The 23,001-nt window shown below is 45.1% G+C and overlaps 1 protein-coding gene across 1 annotated transcript in view; it reads right to left on the bottom strand.

Annotated features, from left to right (window-relative positions):
• IPPK (inositol-pentakisphosphate 2-kinase) overlaps positions 1–22,667 on the bottom strand; it is a 28,762-nt gene extending 6,095 nt beyond the window's left edge. The window contains exons 1-8 of the mRNA XM_064723914.1: positions 22,521–22,667; positions 8,701–8,748; positions 5,067–5,162; positions 4,320–4,386; positions 2,704–2,825; positions 2,296–2,385; positions 958–1,016; positions 534–606 (exon numbers count right to left, since the gene is read on the bottom strand). Coding sequence (XP_064579984.1) covers positions 534–606; positions 958–1,016; positions 2,296–2,385; positions 2,704–2,825; positions 4,320–4,386; positions 5,067–5,162; positions 8,701–8,748; positions 22,521–22,601 — 636 coding nt within the window. The 5' untranslated portion in view covers positions 22,602–22,667. The remainder of the gene's footprint in view (positions 1–533; positions 607–957; positions 1,017–2,295; positions 2,386–2,703; positions 2,826–4,319; positions 4,387–5,066; positions 5,163–8,700; positions 8,749–22,520) is intronic.
• Between the last annotated feature and the right edge of the window lie 334 nt (positions 22,668–23,001).

Below are 23,001 nucleotides of genomic sequence, written 5' to 3'. Positions count from 1 at the left end.
GTCTTGGAATGCCACTTTTCCTTCCTCACTGAGGCCTGCATCAGTGCTCTAACAGGAATTACAACAAAGTATTTGCAGCAGTATGCCAAGCTCTCCATTTCCTTCTTCCTGAAGCAGTACACAAAGTTTTAAAACTTTGGTCACCTTAAGAGTCCTTTTCTGTTAATTGCTCCTCAGTGATTCCTTCCCATTAATTCATTCCCCAGGGAATGGTCACCGCCCCAAGGCTGCCAGAGCTTCAGGAGCATTTGGAAAATGCTCTCAGCCACAGGGTGGGATTGTTGGAGTGTCTGTGCAGGGCCAGGAGTTGGACTTGGACAATCCCATATTCTGAGTCTGTGAATTCTGGGTTATTATTATTTTTCTGTCCTCATCTGAAATTTAACTAAGAACTTCCCCATTTCCTTCTCTTGATGGGAACAGTGATGGTCTGACTAGGTAGGTTTGTAAGAAGATCTTGACTGGTGAGATGCTCAAGTCAAATTGTTTAAAATCCAAGGCAAAAAAAGCAAGCAGAGAACATTTAACTTTACCTTAAATATTTTCAGGTTGTTCTGTGCCTCCTGTAATAAGCTCTTCAAAGCAAAGTGCATTCTTTGTTTATTTCTAGGGAAAACAAAGGCAAGAATGTTTCATCACAGCCTTTGGATGTTCACACCTGCATGAGCACATGCACTGAGCACATTGCTCACACTGAGGTCATGGCAAAGGCAAAGTGAACTTCAGATCTGAGTACACTGAACAGCTCTTGGGTGGAATGTTATGCTGCAAAAGGCAGCTCTGATTGCTGAGATAGGTGTAAAGGGGAAATAGCAGATTATATAATCACTGTAAAGGTCCACACAAGCCAGCACTGATCACCCATAACACCTCAGTGAAAGGCAAAGTAACCCAAGCAAGAAATCTGTAATGCAGATTTTTTTGGGGGGGATGGGGGCAAAATTACAGAATCCTTACCCTGAGAAGAGATCCAATGGGCAATATTTACTTGGTCGCTTCCATTTTCCATTGGCTACCTGTGGGAAAGCCAGAGCACTGCTGTTACCCTCCCTGCCTGGAATAACAGCCAGCTCTGTGCCACTGGCATCCTGCCTTCAGAGGTCTGGGCATTTAAACCACTTTGAACACAAAATTCAGGACCACTCTGGGTGCTTCCCAGTCATTTTTAACTCAAGTCACTCAAACTGCATTCACAAGGTGTAAGAGCCTGAATGAGAGATGTGGGACCCAGGGGCTCTCCAAAATGCAGTTTATTCCATCCAAAATGCAGTTTATTGTGTCCAAAATGCAGTTTCTTCCATCCAAGAGGTTACAGCAGCCCAGGGTTGTGGGTGACAGAGCTGTGCCCACAGCTGTCAGCTCCAGCTGCAGCCAGGCCTGGAGACCCTTTGGTTTTGGTTACAATGCATTGGACACTTTTCTTTGCTGAGCATCTTCATACAGCAGAACCAATCTGTACCTTAACTTTTATCTCTAGCCTGTCATAACTGCTATAATTACCATATTCATGTTACTGTTCTCCAATCACTAAAAGTACATTACAGTTTAAGCCAGAAGTTGTTTCTCAGTTTTCTTGCAGTAGAAAATTCTGAGACCTTTTTTCTACTTGCCACTTTGCTGCCTTGTTTGCCTGTGCTCTCTTTCTGCTTGGTAAAAACATCTTCATGTTTGAGGTGGGTTTATCCTTTGCCCTAAGCCATAAAAACCCCTTCTCACTAACACACCCTTTGCCTCCTTGGTTACCCAGTAAGAGTGGCTCAGCAATTCTTTTCTCCTATATCAAAACTTGCTTCCATCTCTATTCCTTCATCAGACTCTACATTTAAAAATCTTTCTGCCAAGCACACATATCTGTGAGACTTTCTTGTCACACTTTCATCCTTCCCAACAACAAGGCAGAAAGGGTCACATTAAGTCCCAGGGAGTCCCAGTGACTCCACTGCAGAGTCCCAGCAGGCACAGCTCCATGAACTCCGTGCCTGTTACGTGCTGTTTGTTCTCAGGCACAGAATGCACTTGGGCAGCTGAGCTGGGAAGGAAGTTCCACATCAGAGCTGACCCAGTCCCAGCGTTCACAGTCCCCAAAGGCTGAGATTGTGTTTGTTTGCTTCCAGCTCCCCACAGAACTTGTTCCATCTCTCACTAAATAAATTCACACCCCGCAACTCAGCTGTGTATCCTCCTACCAGCTTTAGTCATATCAGAGATGTGAGCAAGTTTCAACAGGAAAGCAAGCCTGGAACAGCAAATAGAGCACACTACAGCCAAAGGGAAGCAGGGTGACTTAATAATTACCTTTAGATGCTGATGCATACAGTAACGACACACCTTGTGCTTTATCTCCTGTGAAACATGGCTGGAAAAGGGAATGAAGCCACACTTTGGCTAAAACAAACAAACAAAACAGAATTGTAAATACAAATGTCTCTATAGAAATATAAAGGCAATATGCAAATCTTTCCAGTTAAAGGAAAATGTTTTAAAATTATAAAAAATTCCAGCACTTCAAGGCTGAATTGTTTTAATAAATAACGACATGCCAAACTGCCAGAAAAGCCTGTAACACCTGGGAATTTCCCAGGTTTCAAAAGCCGGGAATTGGAAGAGAGAGGGGGCGTTTCCTCCCATGGGTGAAGCAGCTCCGCCCGCCCGCCCCGCCGCGGGAGCACAGACCCGGCCGCGGCCCGAGGCCGCCCCGCACACCTTGATCTCGATGCACAGGATGGGCCGGTGCTCGGCGAAGCGGAAGGGCTGCAGCCGCGTCAGGTTGGGAAGGCACATGGCGTAACCGCTCAGCGTGTCCATGTCCTTGTCACAGCGACACTCTGCCACAGCGGGGACAAACAACACCAACAGCGACATCAGCGCCGGCCGGGCCGTTTGCTCGGTCACCGCGTGGGCCGTGGGAACGAGCGGGGAAGGACGGGACACGGGCTTAGCAGCTGCAGCCAATTATGCATTTGCACAAAGTTGCCCTCCCCATTATCAACCCTGGTTTCAGTTCCCTCAAAACTGGCCCAAGAGCTGCTGGTAATGGCCAGCTCCCAGCTCAGCCCAGGAAAGGTGAGGCCTGAAACAGCAAGGAAATGGACTGGCCAACAACAGGTGAAGTGACTCATTCCTGTGTTTATTCAAAGATGTGATCTCCCCTTTGCTTACTATGCATGACCTACCAACCCTCAGCTGAGTCAAAAGGATCTGAGAACTGGCAGCAATAGCATAAACCCAAGAGGTATTCTGCATTAAAATCCTTTGAATAACCCTCTCCATGTGCATCCTTTGGGACACAGACAGGTCTGTGAGATTTTAGCTCAAAGTTACCCAGAGCACACGGCCCCAGATTTCCAAGTACCTGTTACTAAACAGACACACAGAACTCACGCTCCTGCTACAGTGTCCACTGTAAGAAAAATGCCCACTCTGAAAAAAACACTGCAATAGAAAAAATAAATCTGAGAAACCAAAGCCTCAGGGACCAGCCTGTCATGCCATACTGCTTCACCAGGATGAGCAAGAAGCCTTCTGTCTCCAACAAAATGTTGAGGTTTGTTTTCTTTTTCTAAATTTAAGCAAAAGTACATCCTTCACACCTTCACAGCTGAAAGCCACTTGCCAAATCAGAAAGGCACAGGAATCTGAAGTATTAGAGAAGCTCTTTTGTATGTTACACAGGCTTATGTGAAGAGTAACACTGAAAAAAAAATCCATGAGGTTTCAAAAACATTCCTGCTAAAAATGGACAGTGAGATTCATTGCTGTGAAGCACCTGGACACTTCCCCACAAGCACACTGCAATCCCCAGCAGCTGTGGACACACAAAGGTTAACTTGGAAAAATAAAACTAAATTCTGTCATTCCCTTCCAGAGTATCATTGGGTTTTTAATTTTTATTAGACACTATTTACTTACTTCACTGGTTCCTGGCACTGTGGACCTGTGCTCACTATATGTGAATTAATTCCTTTTTTTATTCCTGGATGAAAAGAATCAAAGCACTTGGCTACAGTACTTTGATTTAAAACTGTATTTATCTTCAAGGAGTTCTGCTAAAGCAGGAGTTTCTGGCCATTCTCAGGAACTTTTGGGAACATGAGACACCACAGGGCCAATCTCTTTCCCTATTTTAGAGCTATCACAGACTACTTTTCACTCCAGAACAGACTCCATTTTTTCCACAACAAATTTTCAAGTTATCATTGTCTGAATATTAAAAAAAGTTGTCTTATATTCAATAGTGTGATGCTTTTTTTACTTTAGAACAAAGGAAAATCCTTTACAGCTTGAGGAAGCCCCTTTCTAATCCCACCCCTGGCACTTACCTGGCCTCTCTGGCTGGATTTTCAAACAGAGCTGTCTTACAAAGTCTAAAGGCAGTTGAATAATTTCCTATTGGGGAACAAAAAAGAAAACATTTTAATGCAAAAATGAATACCCAGTTTGGGAGTCTTGAAACGGAGCAGCAAAGTTCAATGGGTTACACAAAGCACACTGAGGTGTGCAGTCAGCAGCTTTCCCTCTGACTCACTGCCTGTGCACACCTGCTCCTCTATAAAACCCAAGCACTGATTTCAATAAATGCATGGCAAAGAGCATTTTCAGTGCAAGTTTGATGTGTGTGCAGGAACCTTCACAACTTTGTCCTTTCCATGGACAAGTCCCATGTGTCCCATCCCAGCCCTTCTGAGGCAGAGCTGTGTAACTCAGCTCCAGGTGCAGCTGATCTGGTGCTCAGTGAACAAGATCTGGCTGCCCTGACCAACAGAGCAAGGGAAGGGTGACCTCTGACTGCCCAGAAACCTCAACAATTTATATGAACCAGGTTTCTCCTCTTGTTTTGCAGTTAAAAATCTCTCTCACACACCCCTCTTGCAGAGCAGAGCAATGGCCACACTTCTCCTCAGCCAAAGCCCTGAGTCCAATCCAATCCCCTCAGCACAGGCTCCTGTTTGCCTCCAATGCTTCCTGTGTGCAAACCCTGTTAGTTCCTTTCACTGGCACTCTGTGCTCCCCCAAACACTTCAGTGTTTACAATGCCTAAGCCATTTATTCAAAAACAAATCATTTACCCCATGGTGAACATAGTTCTCCCCAAAGAACTGCTTCATCACATGTTTTCCAAAGTCCACGATGTTTTGCAGATGGTGGAGTATTTCCTCGGGAGTCTGGAAGACAGAAATGCAGTGACTGAACTCCAAAATAACAACAAGAACCCTGCAGAACACACACACATCCTGGTCAGTGATTGAACAAACAACTGCAGTGCTGGGCTTGGCAGCTCAGTGCACACTGAAGTCAAACAGACACACACAAAAATGGTCACAGAAGATGATTCTTTAGTTTCAGGAGACAAAGGGGAGAGAAAGGTGGAACAAAGGGAGACTGCTCAACACCTACTCTGACCATTATTCTCAAAAGAGCTCAGAGAACTCCAGCTGCCCAAAGCTGCAGAGCAAAGAGGCTTGGAGTGTCACAAAGCACATCCTGGAGATTGGGAAGAGAACAGCTGCAAAGACTGAGCCATGAACAGGTACAGAACTCTCCATCTGTCCCAAATCCTGCCCCACACTGGGAAAAATCTTACCCTACTGTGATATTCTGTAATTTCATAAGGAAAGGTTTCTATGAGACAAGATGGCAAAAGGCAGAAAGGAAGCTGATGGGAGCTGGAAGCAGGACAGGGACAAGTGCACAGTGAGAGCTGGACACACGCCCAGCAAAGGAGGGCACAGCAGCATTTCCCCATTCCCTGCACTCAGCACGCTCTGCCTCTCTGCAGGGTATTTCAGTGTCCTAACAGAGAACCTCAAAGCTGCTCTGTCCTTTTGTAACACACACACAAACCCCCTTCAAACCTCACACTAAGATTAAGTGGAGGAAAAGAAAGTGCAACACTTGGGTACATGTTAGCAAACCAAAGAGGAAAAATGAGAGCAGGAGGAAAATATATAAACAGAGCAGAGTAAGAGGAAATAAAATATTAGAGGACAACACCCAGACACTGCCATAGCCTAGAGAAAGGAGGAAAGACCACATCCAGCACTAATCCCAAATGACAACAGCCCCTTTTTTATCTTACACAAATGACAAAAGTCCCTTCCTTAACCTACACAAATCCTGCCTGGTGAGAGGGAACATTACACCATCCCAGCAGGAACAGAAATCTCAGCTCTTTCCCATCCACAGATGGTTCTGGCCTGGTTTGCTGACGTACACAGCACCCCAGGTTTGTGTCTGGTTGGGGTTAACATTCACACACAGACTCTCAGACTGAGAATAAACATTGCATTAAAATTTACTGCTGTCACTTTTACTACATGGAAATAGTCACCAGCTGAAAAGATCAATACAACCATAAAATTATAAATCAAGCTTAAAATGTCTTTTAAGAGCAAGTATATTTGCTATATCTAAATGAAACAAAGAACAACTAACAGGCTACTTGGGCATCACCTTTTAACATCAAAAGCCACTCAGATGAAAAGCTTTGGAAGGACCCATCATTACTGCCAGCTCACTCACCAAAACTCAAATAGGCTTTATACAATAACTTTAATTCCTTCATGAAGAAGATCACACACTAACCTAGCAATATGCAATTAAAAGCACTCCCTGAGGCTGGCACTTGACTTTCTATTCAAGTAATGCAAGCTCTGCAGTTGCACTGAGAGTTTTTCAATCATAACAACAAGGTTACAATGCACAATAATACCAACTTGTTCAACTACTGGATTATCTAATCCCAAATTCATAATTAAACAGATAATTAAATGTACAAAGCAGCATCCAGACTTCTTTACCCTTCCCAAAGGAGTTAAGCAGAAGAGACTGAGAGCTATTTGTTCACATCTGAATTTCAGTGTGTGTATTATTAGAAAATATTTTGCTTGAACTGCTTCCTTCAGCATTGTTTACCTTGGATGACCTGTGATGTCATGCACAGACAGAACAGAACATTTCTGAACCTAACTCACTTTGTTTAAGTCAGGAATACAGATTATTCCTAAAAAAATAAACCAAAACATTTTCCCTGTCGTTCTTGCTATGTGCAAGTTTATCCCAAAACTGATTCTCCAGGCTTTGTTTACTGATCTGATGATAAAATATTTATTCTGTTCTGCTCCAAGGAAAAATGGCCCTTTAAAAAAATCAATCACCAGAATAAGTAAATATATTCAAATTACAAAACCTTCTGTTTAGAGGGAATTGTGCATCACCAGTCCACACACTCCCAATGCAAGTGCAGAGCTGGAGCCAGCTCTCCCCAAATGCAGCCCTGGAATCAATTCCAGCTGCACTGCCCAGCCCCAGTGCTGTGGAAACTCAAAAGTCACCTCCTGCCTTCCTCTGTGACTCTCACACTCCGACAATTTGTTAAATACAATTACTGTGCAACAATCTCTTTGAAGTTAAAATAAAAAAAATGGAAAACTAGCAAGGAAAAGGGGCAGGCATTCAGTGTTCTGTTTTCTTAAATAAACTCCAGCAGACTGACTTTTTACACCAAGTTGTAGTCCAGTCCTCTCCTGCTATACTAAAAGTTGAGATAAGCACTGTTTCCTTTCTTGTGGTGCTCTGGACTCATCACTGCTCTTGTTAACACTAAACATTATTATCTTGGGCTGCTACCAAAGCACAAGATACATTTTTGAAATCCTGCCAATATAAGCAGCTCAAAAATCTACTTGAATCATACTCTGGTTTTACCAGACCTTTTATCAAGTTAAGTAGCAGCAGAAAGACCATCAAATAACTGATACATATGCTGTGTTCACCAATTTTGCCTTCCTCTGCTTTAGCAACTTGTCCCTTGTGAAACTGGATGCTTTTCACATTTATCTCCCTGATTTAAAGCAATAAAATGTCCTTCCTAGGTGTTTATTTTACATTCATCCTTGTTTCTTTTTTCCAAAATGAGGCACACAGCAGTTCCCAGCAGGGCCCACTGCTTTCAGGATGTCCCTGTGCCTCACACAGCCAAGGTTCAGGGCTGCTGCAACTCCAGCCCTGCATCTCCCAGGTAACACACCCTAAAGACTCCTCTCAACTGAGAAAATGAAACAATTTGAACCTTGTGCTCTCTTTTCTCATTTTTCTTCCTTGGAACGCTGTGTTTATGCTCCATCTTTGGGTTTTGATCATTTTTTTATCCCTGTTAAAAGAAATCTAAAGTAACTCACTTCAGCTCCTTCTCAAGCAGCAAAACCTTATTGTACCATGGAAGAACTGGGAGATTGTCCCAGCTGGGACACTCAGTCACTCACTGACAAAGGTTTGCTGCCAACATTTCGTGTGTTTGCTCCCATTCCATGGCTTTTGAGCTCCTGAACAGGTGCTGAACAGCAGCCCCTGACCGTGGCACCAGTGTGTGCAGCTCCTGTTCTGTCCCTCCTGCCCACAGCCAGGAAAATTCCTTTCTTGCTCAGCATCCCTGGGCTCCCCCAGGTGGATTTGGAACATTTACCCTGCAAGCTCTGCCCTCTGCCCCACACACAGCCCGTGCTATCAGCACTCACATCAGCCCAGTTACATAAGGCAACCTCAGATTTCCTCCTGTTGCCAAAGCCCCTGAAACACAGGCACATTTCAAAACATTCATTTGTTCTTACCCCTGCCAGCCACAGCTCTTTCACAGGTTTCTGGTTTCTCCTCACCCTGGCTATTAGCTTACCCAAGGGCATTCAGGACAGGTTTAAATCTTACCTTGTTCTGGTTGGGGGGGGACTTCAGGAACCGTAGCACCACACAGCGCTGAGGAAAACAGCAAAGAACAGGGATCCATTAGCAATTATAAACACCACCATTGTCTGACTGCCCAGTGCACCCCTCTGAGAAATTAAGGGAAAAAACCAAACAGAAAAGCACATTTTAGGTGGTTGTTTCACTCGAAATCAAACGCAGCAATGGCTGCTGCCAGCTCTGCCATCAGTTGGAGGCAGCCACTCTGCATTCCCTGAGCACAGCAGGGAAATGCTCCCCCAGCCTGCAGCACTGCCCTGAGAACCTGGGAAAGCTCAATGGAGCCACAAACACCCCACCCTGGCTGTGTGCACCAGAGCTCCCCAAAAGGGACACAAGGCCCATTGCACTCACTGCATCAGCAGGGCATCACAAATGAGTAAGGACACACAAGTTACCAGCAGCAGCTACACAGCTGAACTTAGCCCTAAACCAAACCCTGCTGTGGAGTAAATACACAACACAGGAACAAATATAGCAGGCTTCCAAATGTTTTGCCTTAAAACCATAGAAAAACTCACTAATTTTTTGTCATTTTTACAATTGTTGTCAATTTTGTAACAATTCAAAAAGCTTGACACGTTACAAATTAAAATCAAAGTTTGACACAGGGTTAAGGCCTTAAAAGGCAACACACAGCCCTGCCTCTGGTCTGCCTAAATAGCTGATATTAGAGATATTTCCTTCCACTGTAAATATGGATGCAGTTCAGCCTATCCAGGTACAATGGGTACTATACCAACAACTGGGCACCCCAGAAGGTAGAGACAAACTCTGTTTTCCAGAGTTACCTCTCAGCCAGTCTGTCTCCATTTGGGCCTTCCCAAGACACACAAAAAGGATTAAATCCATTTAAAGCACTCCCACAGAAGTACATTCAGATTTGCTGACAAAGACAATGCAGACAAAATGTCTGGTTTATGGAATCCAAGCTTTTTCCCTTCCAAATGATTTGCCATTAAAAAACTCCCCATAGCATGACAGCTCCAGATCTGTTCCATGTTTCAGAGCTGAAAGCTGTTTGTGCAAGGGCTCAGGGACAGAGCTGCAGATATCTCTAATTACTAACATGGAGAGAAAGAGGAAACAAGCACAACTAATGACAATGTGGCATCCAAAGCAATAACAAAACTGGGTCCAGGCTCAGACATTGCCACTGAAAGCCAGACAAGGCCCCTTCCAGATCTCTAAAGCCTCACCCACCACAACAGCTGGAAAACACTCTCACATGAAAGGATACTTTGCTGTTAGTTTGATTTGCCCTGCAAGATGAGTGCCCCAAGAGCAAAGGAGATGCCAGCAGAGTGGGAATTACAGCCCCCTGGATTGGCCAGGATGCCTGGTGACACTTCCTCTCCTCTGTCATGGTGAGCCCAGGCTGCTGAGCCCTGGCTCTGTGTGCACTGTGTTCTTCTTACAGTGCTCCAACCATCTGGGTCTCCTGCTTTAATTATTCATTAGTAAGTGGATCAGTGATGGAGTGATCTGATTATCACTTCTAATCCATTGAGAAACATGATTCTGTAATCTTCCAAGGCTAGTGTAGATATTTATCTTTTAATCAGTTCCCAGCCATGATTCCAAGCAGTGCTCTGGAAAACCTGACTCAGGACAGTATTTGTTCATCAGCAAAAGATTTCTGATTTGGCAAAAGGACCAGAATTACATATGGCAAAAGAAGAACGTGCTGCTGGCCTACAGATGTCAAAAGGAAACCCAGCACTGTTCAAACAAACTTCACAGATGCACTCAGACCAGCCAGCCCAGACCACATTTCAGTAAGACTATTACATGATTAGAGGAAATAAAAACACAAAACCATCACCAAACAAACAAAAACCCACCCCAAAACCAAACATCAAAAAAACCTCCAAACACTTCTTTCCTATTTTGAGGCAAGTTTCCAGCCAGCTACATCCCTTTGTGCATTTCAATAGCAGTTCCACAGCACCAGGGTTAATCCATCAGGTGCCACAGGTGCCAACAGCTTCAGAAGTATCACCACCAAAAATATTGGCCCACATTTTTCATGCTATTGCATTTCTGATTCACTTGGCTGATTCTTTACTTGGAAATATTGTGGGTGGTTGTTGCCATGAGGTTTTTTTCTCAGTTATCTTAAAATGCCTTCAATTTTTTTATATTTACAGACTGAACATCAAATATGTGCCATAGTTATCTGCATGCACAAGAATGACCCAAATTCCAAAGGGAATGGATCTCTGAGGAGGCTGCCACTACTCCTCAGTGCTTGGAGAATCAGCTCAGCTAGATCCTGATGCTCCCTGCATTTCCTTCTCCTCAAACAGGGGAGGGCTCACAGAGGCCCCTGGCACCAGCAGGGCATTCAGTGAGCTGGGCAACAGCCCCAGAGAGATAAAAAGATGAAAAAAGCAGGCTGCAAGCAAAGGAGAAAAAAAGAGACAGTGCATGGATGTAGGCAAATGTAACACATACAACATTAAAAGGCTTCATATCTTTTGATGTAAGATAAGTTAGAAAAATAATGAATTCAAAGGAAGAATTCTCTACAATTTTTTTTTTATCCCTGCATATGTTCAGTCTCCATTTAGTGACAAAAGACTAAAAATAACCCACCCATCAGAACATCACACAGTGCAGCTCTCGCTCTCAAATAAGGAATTTAAGGACAACTCTCAGATGGGAGCAGAGCAGCTTGATGGCAATAACAATGTTCTCAGCGGCTCCAGGCCCTACTAGGCTACAACAACAACAACCCTTCCCAATTGTTATGGAAAACTGAAAACAAACACCAGCAACGAGGATACAAAACTTGTGTCTCTAAAGCACTTCCACAGGCTGGGCAGGGGGTGATGTAACCGGAGGTGTTGGGGCAGCTCCATCCCAAAGCACAGCAGTTTGTGTTTGTTTGCAGTTACAGCCCCACCAAGAAAGGCAAACACCTCTAACACCCAGCAGCAAACAATTGCTGGGGTTAGAGCAGAACCAAGTTAAGGAGAGAAGGAGCTGTGAAAATGCCCAAAATCGGTGGCACACACAGCTCTTGTCCTCCTGTGTCCTGGGCCTGGTCCCCAAAAGCTTACCTGTAAGAATTTTTATTCTCTAGAGCAGTTACTACAGCTATTATATTAATCTTACTCAATAAAATCCAAAAAATAAAGTAATCCTTGGTAGCTCGGCCAAAATATGACTGGAATCAATCCAGGTACTTTGGATTAGACAGCAGAATTATGAAACCAGGATAAAAGCTTACATTTGTTTCTGTACAGCTTGGTGCTTGATAATGACCTTATTCTATGACCTCACTAACATAAAATGCAGGCCTCCTGAACTGGAGAGTTTTGAAAAGTTAAACACAACTGGGGCAAATCTATAATCTTGATATTCCCCCTCAGGGAACAACCTCGTGTGCGTCATGGTTTTTTTCAGGTCTCTTGCTACATGAGTAACAAAAATCTAGATAAGAGTTGGTGGCAGTGAAAGAAATAGGAAAAATTAAAATTAGCTCAACTGCTGATAAAAGTGCTTAGATATACAGAAAGATGTGTGTTTTCCCTCTGCTCACTCAGGTTTAGAATAAGTTTCTGTACAAAAACACAAAGAATTAGCCTGTCCAAACACAAAGCCTGGGAAACATCAGCTGCTCCTTCTCCAAATAAGCAGGTTCACGTCATTTGTTATGACTCTGTTATTATTCTGAGCAGATCACATTAACTGCTTTTGTCTGGAGGCACAGCCCTGCTCTGACATCTCCTTCCCAACTGGAGCAGATTCTCATCTCCTCTGTTCCCACCTTGGGCTCACAAATGCAAGATCCACTGGGAGAGAACAAGACTGAGATGCAACTTTTTAATTCCCAAAAGGAACTGCACCCCCTTCCCACAGCCATCATCCCCCTCACTCCACAACACCTCATAAATTCTGGCATCTAAAAACTCACCCGTGTCTTTGCAGGCTCTGTTTGCAATTTCACATGACAAAGTTACCTACCTGCTGCTTCAAAAGGCCCAAAATACAGAAACAGAGTAACTGAACCCATCTTTCTTTAAAAGTTGTGCATATTAAAGTCACAAGTTTCCAATTATAAACACGGGGTGAAACACTCTCCAAGACTGGTAACAAATCTTCTCTACAATTCTTACCCTGCTATTTTTTGCAACTAATTTCACACACCACCACCAGCCTCTGCCAAAGGAGATGAAGATACAAAGTCAAACACTTTTGGAGAAAATAGTGTCTGTAAAGGCTCTGAATTTCTTTACACCTGGTTATTTAATTCACTGTTTTGCTGACCCTGAAGAGCTACCAAGCACTTACCAAGCTCAGCTCCAAGGATGCCAGAGCTACCCCTGTGGTTGTTCAGTGCCACCCAATCATTGTGGGTTTACAACAACCTGCAGCAATGGCACCTACAGAAAGCACATTCTGATTGTCAGTCCAAGGGAGGGAGGCAAACTGAACACACTGATATGCAAATATTGATTACTGACAGTTCCAAGGGTGCTCACCGTGAACTATGGAATTGTTTAGCTGATATTAAGCTATTCCTGCAGTGGCACACTGCAGCTGCATGCACTATTTCTCAACAAAAAAATTATTCTGACTTTTTTTTATTTCAAATCTACATCTCACAACCCCTTCAATTCCAATTCTAGTTTCAGGGGTTTGAACAGAAAACAATGGTTTTCTATTCAGAAAATGCAACTTCTGGGAAGGAGAAAAATGGACAAAGAAGTGTTATCTTCACATCTCAGAAAAGGAAGTGACAGGGAGAGTTTGTCCTTCTGAGAAATGGTGGAACTCAGTGGAAACATGCCCACCACGGTGCCCAGGCACTTCAGCCAAAGCTTACCTTCATGGCACTCAACACAAGATATTTTAAAGGTCTCTCCATCCAGGGTCAGTGTGCTGTGCAATGTGAAGGGTTAGGAGAGATGGAAACAAACTAAGGACTAGAAAATTTTGCAGCTTTTGAATGAAATACACTGGTAGCATCATTCACAATTGTTTTCCAACTGAGTTTTGTTCTACACAAGGTGGATAAGATCACACAAAACAAAGTGAGGAAAGCTACATTTCCTGCCAGTATGGAGGAAGTTTAGCAATTGCTCACACATAGTGCAAAGAAGCATTCAGAAATAGGAACAATACTCTTTTATTTAGCACAGGAGTCCTTGAAGAACAATGGTTTTATTTCTTAACATGAATAAAGGATTTCTGGCATGGCATCTGGCTTTGCACCATTCAATATGGCAAACCCTTAATTGAAAGCCAACCCCCCATGACACTTGTTTGCTTTAGCACACAGCTCACAGCTTGCATCAGGCTTCAGGTGCTCATTACAATTTATTTTCCTGCTTGGTTATGATCTTGATTCCCGTGAGAGTCAAGCACTACCTCAGGTTTCACTTTATAGCTAAGCCTCTATAACCTTGCAATGCACAGATGGTACCAATTCTGAGAGAATTTAATGATTGCACTCTGCAAGAGTGAGAAGGAAATGTCTGCCCTTCAGCCACAGCAGCAATAAGAGCACCTGAAACGATATCAAGTGATAGAGCCACTGCTATGAGGTGCAAACACACCAGACAGAGAGCAGGATGAATAAAGCCATTGATGCCTGGCCCTCAGTGTGCACTGGCACTGCCTGGGTAGCACAGCACATGGAAACAAGGAAAAATGCTCTTTGACATTTAAAAGCACGTGAAATGCCTCATCCATCTGTCAGACAGGTGAGTTGCAGCAATCAGAACACAAAAACACACCCCCTCTATCAGCAGCACACTCACCCCAGCTTTAGGCTGCCAAGCCATCTGATGGCATGCAGGGGAAAGCAGGCATTGCAGGAAATTATTAATGGGGGCAGGAAATACAGAGTCAAACAGTAAAAGGGATCAGAATGGAGTTAAATAATTAAATGGGCAGCTAGAACAAGTGAATAATCCTCAGCATCCAGAAGAAGCCAAGCAGAAGGCACCTAAGCCACCTTGTGCTCATGCAGAACCAGTGACTGCTCCTTCCCAAAAAAAGCAGGACAGGGGGGACACTTGAAGGAGGCCAGGACACCTCCCTGACACTTCATTCCTTGTCACAGACACATCCACTGAACAGCTGGGAGGGAGGAAGAGCCAAAAGAGTGAATAAAGCAGGTTCTTAGAGCACTCCTGCACGGCTTTGGGTCAGCCAGGCTGCTTTACCCAGCCCACAGCTGCTGTCAGTGAGGGCAGATACAGAAAAGGCACAGAAACTCCAGCACTGCATTGCAAGCACTTGTTACACACACAAAAGAAATATTTTTGAGATAACAACTTGATCTCAACTGCAAAAGGAACTCATTCAAGTTTGATCCAGCACTGAACCCAACCAGAAAAAAAACCAGATCATTTTTAATCAAGGCTAATGATCTCCTGAGCTTGACTGCAAAACTGGGATTGGTTTTACATTTTAATGATATAGCCTTCAGCATTCTCAAAAGTCACACAAAATAAAGAAAAAAATTGACCCACAGTAGAGTCTGAATTTCCAAAGAAGGTCACCAAAAGACAAGTGTGCTCCAACACTCATTATTAGCAAAAAGAGAGCACCTCTGAAATAAGTAAGTATCCTGCAGGGAGGAGAGAGGTGCTGCTGCTGCTGCAGTGAAAGGATTGCTGCCATTGGGGATTAGTGCTGGGGCACAGCTTCTGTCTCCCAGCTCCATCCACACTCAGGCTGTGCTTCCCCATCTGCATCTACAGAACTTAAGGCACTGCTATAAGAAAAGTTTCAATTGCTGCTTTTCTGCTCTCTCTCCTCTCCACATTCAGCCCTGCCACCCAGTGCCACCTTCCCTTGCACTCCATGAAGGCACTGAACCACTCTGCACTCAGAGCATCCTTGCACTGCAGAAACCTGGGAAACACAAGAAAAATTTAAATTTAACCTCTGGTACAATACTGAATTGAAATCCTGATACAGAATTAAAATTCCTTGATGTTGACTCAATCTAATAACTTTGGAGAAGTGTGTGTCAATAAAAAGCTTCACAGCTAATTCACAGAACTGGAAGTACTTTCAACTTTTAATTGTTTATGGTCAAACCTTTGTAGATTGTACTCAAGTAGAGTTGGGTCAATCAGTTATGGCATCCACAGTCACATTGTACCTGTTTAGCCAAAGAATTAAACACAAACAAATACAAACTGTCTCTTTTTTTTATCCATTGACCATAGATGTGCATGAAAATATCAATTAGCCAAGGTCAATGCAAGGAATCCTATTTAATGCAGGTGTCACAAAGGTTCCCAAATTCCACCTCAGCCTGGGGATTGCCCTCTGTTCATACAAACTTCACTGCTGTTCCCAGCAGGACAGGCATCTCTTCCTCTCTTTTCACTCATGACACACCCTGATTACACACTTGGCTTTTTCAACTGGTTTTCAGAGCTGCTTCAGTCAATTTGGGCAGAAGCTCCTCTCCTTGTTTAGAATAACTAAATAAAATGCTAAAAAATCAGCTAAGAAAGAAGGAGTATTACCTTCAGTCATCAAGCTGTCCTCCTGTCCTTTGTCTAAGTAGGCAAAAGGTGTGCAGGTGTGGGGGTTTTGTTAAACACTGTTTTGTTAGACACTGCTGAGATGTGCACACACCCAAAAAAACAACAATGCTGGAGAGTGCAGGTCAAAGAAATGCCTTATGAAATTAAAAAAATAAAAAACTAAATCCAAACATCAAACAAAAGAGACAGAAAATTCTACAGAATCAGATGCAGAACTCCTCCCTACATTACCTGATTGCCAAATGCATCAGAAGCAGGAATCAGCACAGGTTTGGAATGTAAACACCAAAATCTCATCAAGGAGACAAAGATGTTTAAGTTCAAGTCTTACCATAACTGTGCTTTTCCCAATTAGTCAAATTAAAATTCAATAAATGCAGTTTGCATTTTACTTTTTCTGGTAATATCTTTCTGTAAAAGAACCAAGAGACCAGAATGTGGCCATATTTAATCAGAGCAATATTCAGAGAAGGCCACTATTAATAAACTATTGTATTTATATCCACAGGAACAGCAAAATTTCCCTAACTGAAGATTCTTTAATACAGAAATAATCAGCCTGTTCTATATTTTCATGAAATCAAGACATTTATAGATATTAATGAAAAGAAAAAACAATCAGAACACAACTGAACAGAAAACAGAACACAACTGAAAAAAAAATTTGCTTTCTAGTCAGGGATCTGGATTTTTTCAGGAACAATTCAGAAGTTTGGGGGGGCATCAGTACTTACACAAACTCCAATAGCACAAAACAGATTCAGGCAGCTCCACACAGAAAAACAAGAGAAGAAACAGGCCACACAAGTTCTGGGCCTTGTACAAAATGACATCATCACAAAAAGCACCTTAAGAAGATTCTCTCAACAAGACAGCAAGTAATGACCAGCATCATCCCTTTCTGCCAAACAAGAGCAGAGGAAAGCTGCACATAATTCAGGCATTCCAACCAGAAGCTTTCCACTCTTTCAGCAACACCCTTCTGTCTAAACACACAATCCTGTCCTCTCCTCAAGTCAGTTCATTGCAACAGAGATGAACTTGTCATTACTCTTAGAAACAAAACAACCAACAGCCACAGAAAAACTCTTTCATAATGCAAAGGCACTATGAGGAACAATTATCTACCTTGATTTGCCACAAATCCCTTTCTCAGAGTTACTGCAAAGCCCCAAAGCCAACCCCTCTCTGCAGATGTGCAGCCACCACAATGCAGGTGCCAGCAGAGGCAGCTGCAGACACAGTGAGAGCAGAGGCTGCTGCTGAAACACCAGATCCCTCCTGTCCCTGCTCACTGCAGCCAGCACAAGAAAGATCCTTCTAAAGCAGCACTGGACATCCTCCATCTTCACCACAGGTCCTGAAGGGAAAATAAACATCACAGAGAAGAGACATTATTTGTTTAATACAGGCACAAATTTGAGAATCTTCTGTGAGCTTCACTACCTGCCTTGACTCCCTCATCCAGACTCCTCAGCTGCTTCCCTCACCTTCTCCATCCCCCCTCCTTTCCCCTTCCTACCTGTAAGCTCACAGATGCTCTGGAGATGGTTCATGCATTTCCTAAGTCCTGTACCAAACCCAAAGAAATCTGCTGGAGCTGGAAACATTCCAAGACACACAGCAGATGAACAATCCAGGCATCTGAAGCCATAAACCACAACCTTTTGCAACAACATGACAAGGTTGTTCTAGACCATCTCACTGAATAAAAACCAAGCTGGGGGAAAAAGCCTCCTATTTTCCACTTCCCCAAACTCACCCTGAAACACAAGTTTAATGTTCAAATGTATTTCAAAATGAGGCTTTTGGTTAGCACAATATCCCAACACACAAGAAGTCAAACAGGCCAGGAGGAATGTACATACTCCATGTCATACAGCAGCTACTGCAGACTACCAGCACATGTTTCAACAGCAGAAGGAAATCCAAGTTATTACTCCTAGAGCTGCTTACACTGCTTTCTACAAACATCTCCTGAAGCCTTTTGAAATGAAGTGTTAAGTGTCCCATAAGAGCAAACAACTGACCCAAGTGCAGAACTCCAGAGGAGGATTTCCAGCTCTGATCTGTGCTGCAGAAAGACACAACAGCTAACCAGGAGATAACAGCACTACAGCAGCTCCTCTGAGCCCTCTCTGCTGCTCAGGAGGAGGGAGCAGGAGGGAAAGCACTGCTTTGCTCTCTTTCTAATAAAACCTGAAGCCAAATTTGAAGCAGAAGGAGTGACTCTCCACTAAAAAACTCTGTGAAAAAGAAACCTCCTTTCTAAAGCACCTGGATGGCTGTGATGGTGCTTGGCTGAGGGTTTGTGGAGCTGTACCTGTATCTGTCCTGCAGCACAGATGTCTCACCAACACCTCACTGTTACCAGCTGTATTTCACACTAGAACCATGAGGTAGCAAAGCTGTCTGATCATTCTAGCACTTCAGCAGACTGCAAGACTACACAAAGGCCTTTTGACCACAAGTCAGTTTCAATTTGAATTAATTCATTCACAGCTTCAATAAAAACCAAAAGGAAAAGCCTGACTACCAGAGACATTTGTACCATAGTTCTGTACATCTTCAGGAACTTCAGATTCTCCAGAACTGAAACTTTAAAAACTCATGAAAGCAGAAGTTTGAGTGCTCATCAAGCACAGAGCTCCAGTGATAACAATGGGAACTGGAAATGCTGGGCAGGCATTCCACCTTCACTCCCCGGATCACTGCCTAAATGCTGCCAAAGTAATTAAAGTAACTCTGTAAAGCTACCACTGTAAGAAGAGATGCATTGAACAGCCCATGCCGTGCCTGCACTGGAGGGACAGGGAGCAGAGATGCACTTGCAGTGATTTCAGCACACAGTGAGATTGCTGTCACTGTTACATCCTGCAGGATTAATAACCAGCAAGAGGAAAAAGCACAGAGAGCACTGACAGCACTTTCATGGAAAGAACAGAGCCATTCCATAGGATGCCAGCACATCCCAGTGCCAGACAAAGCTGGAAAGTGGCTGCATGTCACCAGTGTCCAGGCCTTATCAGCTCCTGCCAGCAGAGCTGTGTGCTGGCCATGTGACTTTTCCATGACCAACTTTTTCATTTGGTACTCTCTGGATTAACAATGCATTACATTCATGTCTTAAAGGGCACCTACAGGGAATGGAGCAGCCCCAGGAACTGAGCAGAGCCTTGGGCACAGGAGAGCTCCCTGTGACAGCAGGGCCCCACAGCCCTGTCCATGCCCAGGAACTGAGCAGAGCCTTGGGCACAGGAGAGCTCCCTGTGACAGCACAGCCCCCACAGCCCTGTCCATGCCCAGGAACTGAGCAGAGCTTTGGGCACAGGAGAGCTCCCAGTGACAGCACAGGCCCCACAGCCCTGTCCATGCCCAGAACTGAGCAGAGCCCTAAACACAGGAGAGCTCCCTGTGACAGCAGGGCCCCACAGCCCTGCCCATGCCCAGAACTGAGCAGAGCCCCAGGCACAGGAGAGCTCCCTGTGACAGCAGGGCCCCACAGCCCTGCCCATGCCCAGAACTGAGCAGAGCCTTGGGCACAGGAGAGCTCCCTGTGACAGCAGGGCCCCACAGCCCTGCCCATGCCCAGGAACTGAGCAGAGCCCTAAACACAGGAGAGCTCCCTGTGACAGCACGGCCCCACAGCCCTGTCCATGCCCAGGAACTGAGCAGAGCCCTAAGCATGGGAGAGCTCCCTGTGACAGCACAGCCCCACAGCCCTGTCCATGCCCAGGAACTGAGCAGAGCCCTAAACACAGGAGAGCTCCCTGTGACAGCACGGCCCCACAGCCCTGTCCATGCCCAGAACTGAGCAGAGCCTTGGGCACAGGAGAGCTCCCTGTGACAGCACAGCCCCACAGCCCTGTCCATGCCCAGGAGAGCTCCCTGTGACAGCACGGCCCCACAGCCCTGTCCATGCCCAGGAACTGAGCAGAGCCCTAAACACAGGAGAGCTCCCTGTGACAGCAGGGCCCCACAGCCCTGTCCATGCCCAGGAACTGAGCAGAGCCTTGGGCACAGGAGAGCTCCCTGTGACAGCACAGCCCCACAGCCCTGTCCATGCCCAGAACTGAGCAGAGCCCTAAACACAGGAGAGCTCCCTGTGACAGCACGGCCCCACAGCCCTGTCCATGCCCAGGCCAGCACAGCCCCACAGGCTGCAGCAGGAGGGTCCAGCCAGGCTGCCCACCCAGCCCACACTGCTGTTATCAGCAGCTCAAACACAACAGCCCAGACCTCATTTTGGGACAGGCCAAGCAGCTCATGCCCCCTTCTCCAAAAGGACAGGGATTCACTTTTTTGTTGTAGTTTAAAAAGTAAAACTTCTCAAATTTTCCAAAAGCAAGGAAGAGAGGCTTAGACACAGAGAGGGCAGGGAGCAGCTTTCTCTCCACATTTCAAAACACCACATCAGAACATGGGAACCACAAGCACATGCACGGCTCCAATGTGGCCTCTCACTTGTATCTGAGCATCCATGCACGTCTCTCCCACCACCACCAGACCCCTGTCCCTTCCTCCTGCACTGATACACAAAAAACATGAACTGGGAAGCTACAGGATGAAGTGAGAACAGTCAAAATGTCTCAGCTGTGCTGCTGATCCCTCCACACAAACCTGAGAATAACTTAACACCAGATCACAAGCACGATGATTAATGGTGCAAGCATATCCTGTTCCTAAGAGACACAAAGTTACAATTAACATCTAAACAGTATTTATAGGCTTCAGGTTTACCAGACCTTGTCATCAATAGACACAAAGATCCAAAATGTAAGCTCTCCTGTTTCAAAGTTGTCTATAAAGGAAAAATTGTATCTATTTCACTTTCACTCTAAAAAGTTTTAGCATCTTGTTAAAAAGAGAACTGGCACGCTCAGCAGCTACTCTGAATCACTGGCTGACTTCCTCACTTTCCACATCTTTAAAGATAATCACAATTACATCACTAATAATCCATTATTTATCCTGGTTCCCGTCATCCAGTGACTGAGAAGTTTCTACACTGCCTTTTTCAAAGTTCAATGTGACAGGAAACAAAATCACACATGTTCTTCTTCCATAAAAATTGCTTTTAAATAGTATTTGATATCAAGAAAAACAGGGGAAAAAAGCCAGAGCCACAGAAGTGCCCTCCTAAAGTTTGGAGAGCACCACAAGATTTCTAGCATTTTCTCAGGCTTGGTATTTGTTAATATTTTACATCTAATTCATACTTATAACACAGAAAACAGACACTAAAATAATCCATTCTTTTCAGTCATTCATTTAGACATAATTTTAAAACATTATTTTCAAGATTCAACTCCTATTATAGATCTTTTTCTACAAAAATCCTACATTTCAACATTCTGGTTTTGCTGAGTTTTGATCTATGAGTCATCAAGAACATTCTGTGGCAAATCCATACCAGCTTTTAAACTAAAATACAAATACATCTTTAAAGCACAAACACGGCCACAGGCACATTTTAGAAAAGGAATAAACTCCTTTAAGGGGCATGTATCCCATTGTATTAAGTAAATAATGCACACGCAAGGGGGGCATGAATACACTGTCAGCATAAACTGACAGAGAGTCTGCTTGATTGGATTCAGCTTTGTTTAATCATTACTGCTTCAAGTGCTGAATCTATTTTACTGGTATTTTTTAATAAAATACACCTCCATCCCCCTCCCACCCAAAAAAAAAAAAAAAAAAAAAAAAAAAAAAAAAAAAAAAAAAAAAAAACCAGACAAAAAGGGGGAAAAATCAACAAAACAAAAAACCAGCCCAACAGGTACACGGGAGAATGGGGATGAAGTGCCCGGCGGGGTCACAGCACGGCAGCTCCGTGGCAAAGCCAAAAACCTCAGTCAGAGTGGGGAGCCCGGCTCAGCACTGCAGCGAGGGCTCAAACTCCTCACCGAGCCACAGTCGGTGACAAAGGGAAAAACACGCCTTCAGCAGCTCGCTTTCTCCTGTCACATCACCCACACCCGGGAATGATGGTGGAAAAGACGAATTTTTAGCACTTTTTCCCACAGCTCCCATCTCCAGGCGGCAGCTGCCCGGCCACCGGCTGCTCTCCCTCCCATCCTTGCCGGCCGTGACGGAGGCCCGGGGAAACGCCGGCTCATCCTCCCCACGGGACGGGCCCGATCACCCCGGGACAGAAAACTGCTCCGGCAAAGAAAGCAGCGAGGGCGGGCGCCGGGGCCGAGCGGCCGCTCCCGCCGGGCCGCCCCCGTCACGCGGGCCCGGCTCGGGGCTGCCCCGTACCTGGCAGTGTGAGACGACGAGGCTCTGGTTGCCTTCCCCGTGGTACTTCCATTCATTCTCATCCATCTTCTCCACTTCCATGCCCGGCCCGGGCCGCGCGGAGGGCAGGAGCAGCCGCCGGCCCCGCCGCCTCACGCCGCCACCATCGCGGCTGCGCCGCCCGCCCTCGACCGCGGGAAGTCCCGCCCGCCGCGGGCGCCATCTTGGAGCCGGGCAGCGCCGCCGGGGCCGCCATGGCGGGGCCGGGCAGCGCCGCCGGGCCAGCGGGAGCCCGCAGGCGCCGCCCGGGCAGAACCGGCGGCGGAAAATCATCTTCTGCCTCCGGGAACAGCCGGTCAAAGGAGGGAATGGCTCCGCTCTGCTCTGCAGGGCTCTCACCTCTACCTGTGTGTAGTTTTGGGCATCACACTGTAAAAATAGGGACTAAGCTGTTGGAGATCATCCTAAGGATGCAGAAAGACCGGGAGGGAAAGGCTTATGA

This window comes from Zonotrichia leucophrys, chromosome 12 (assembly GCF_028769735.1).
Source record: "Zonotrichia leucophrys gambelii isolate GWCS_2022_RI chromosome 12, RI_Zleu_2.0, whole genome shotgun sequence".
Lineage (NCBI taxonomy): Eukaryota > Metazoa > Chordata > Aves > Passeriformes > Passerellidae > Zonotrichia > Zonotrichia leucophrys.
This window is presented reverse-complemented; position numbering and strand designations above follow the sequence as displayed.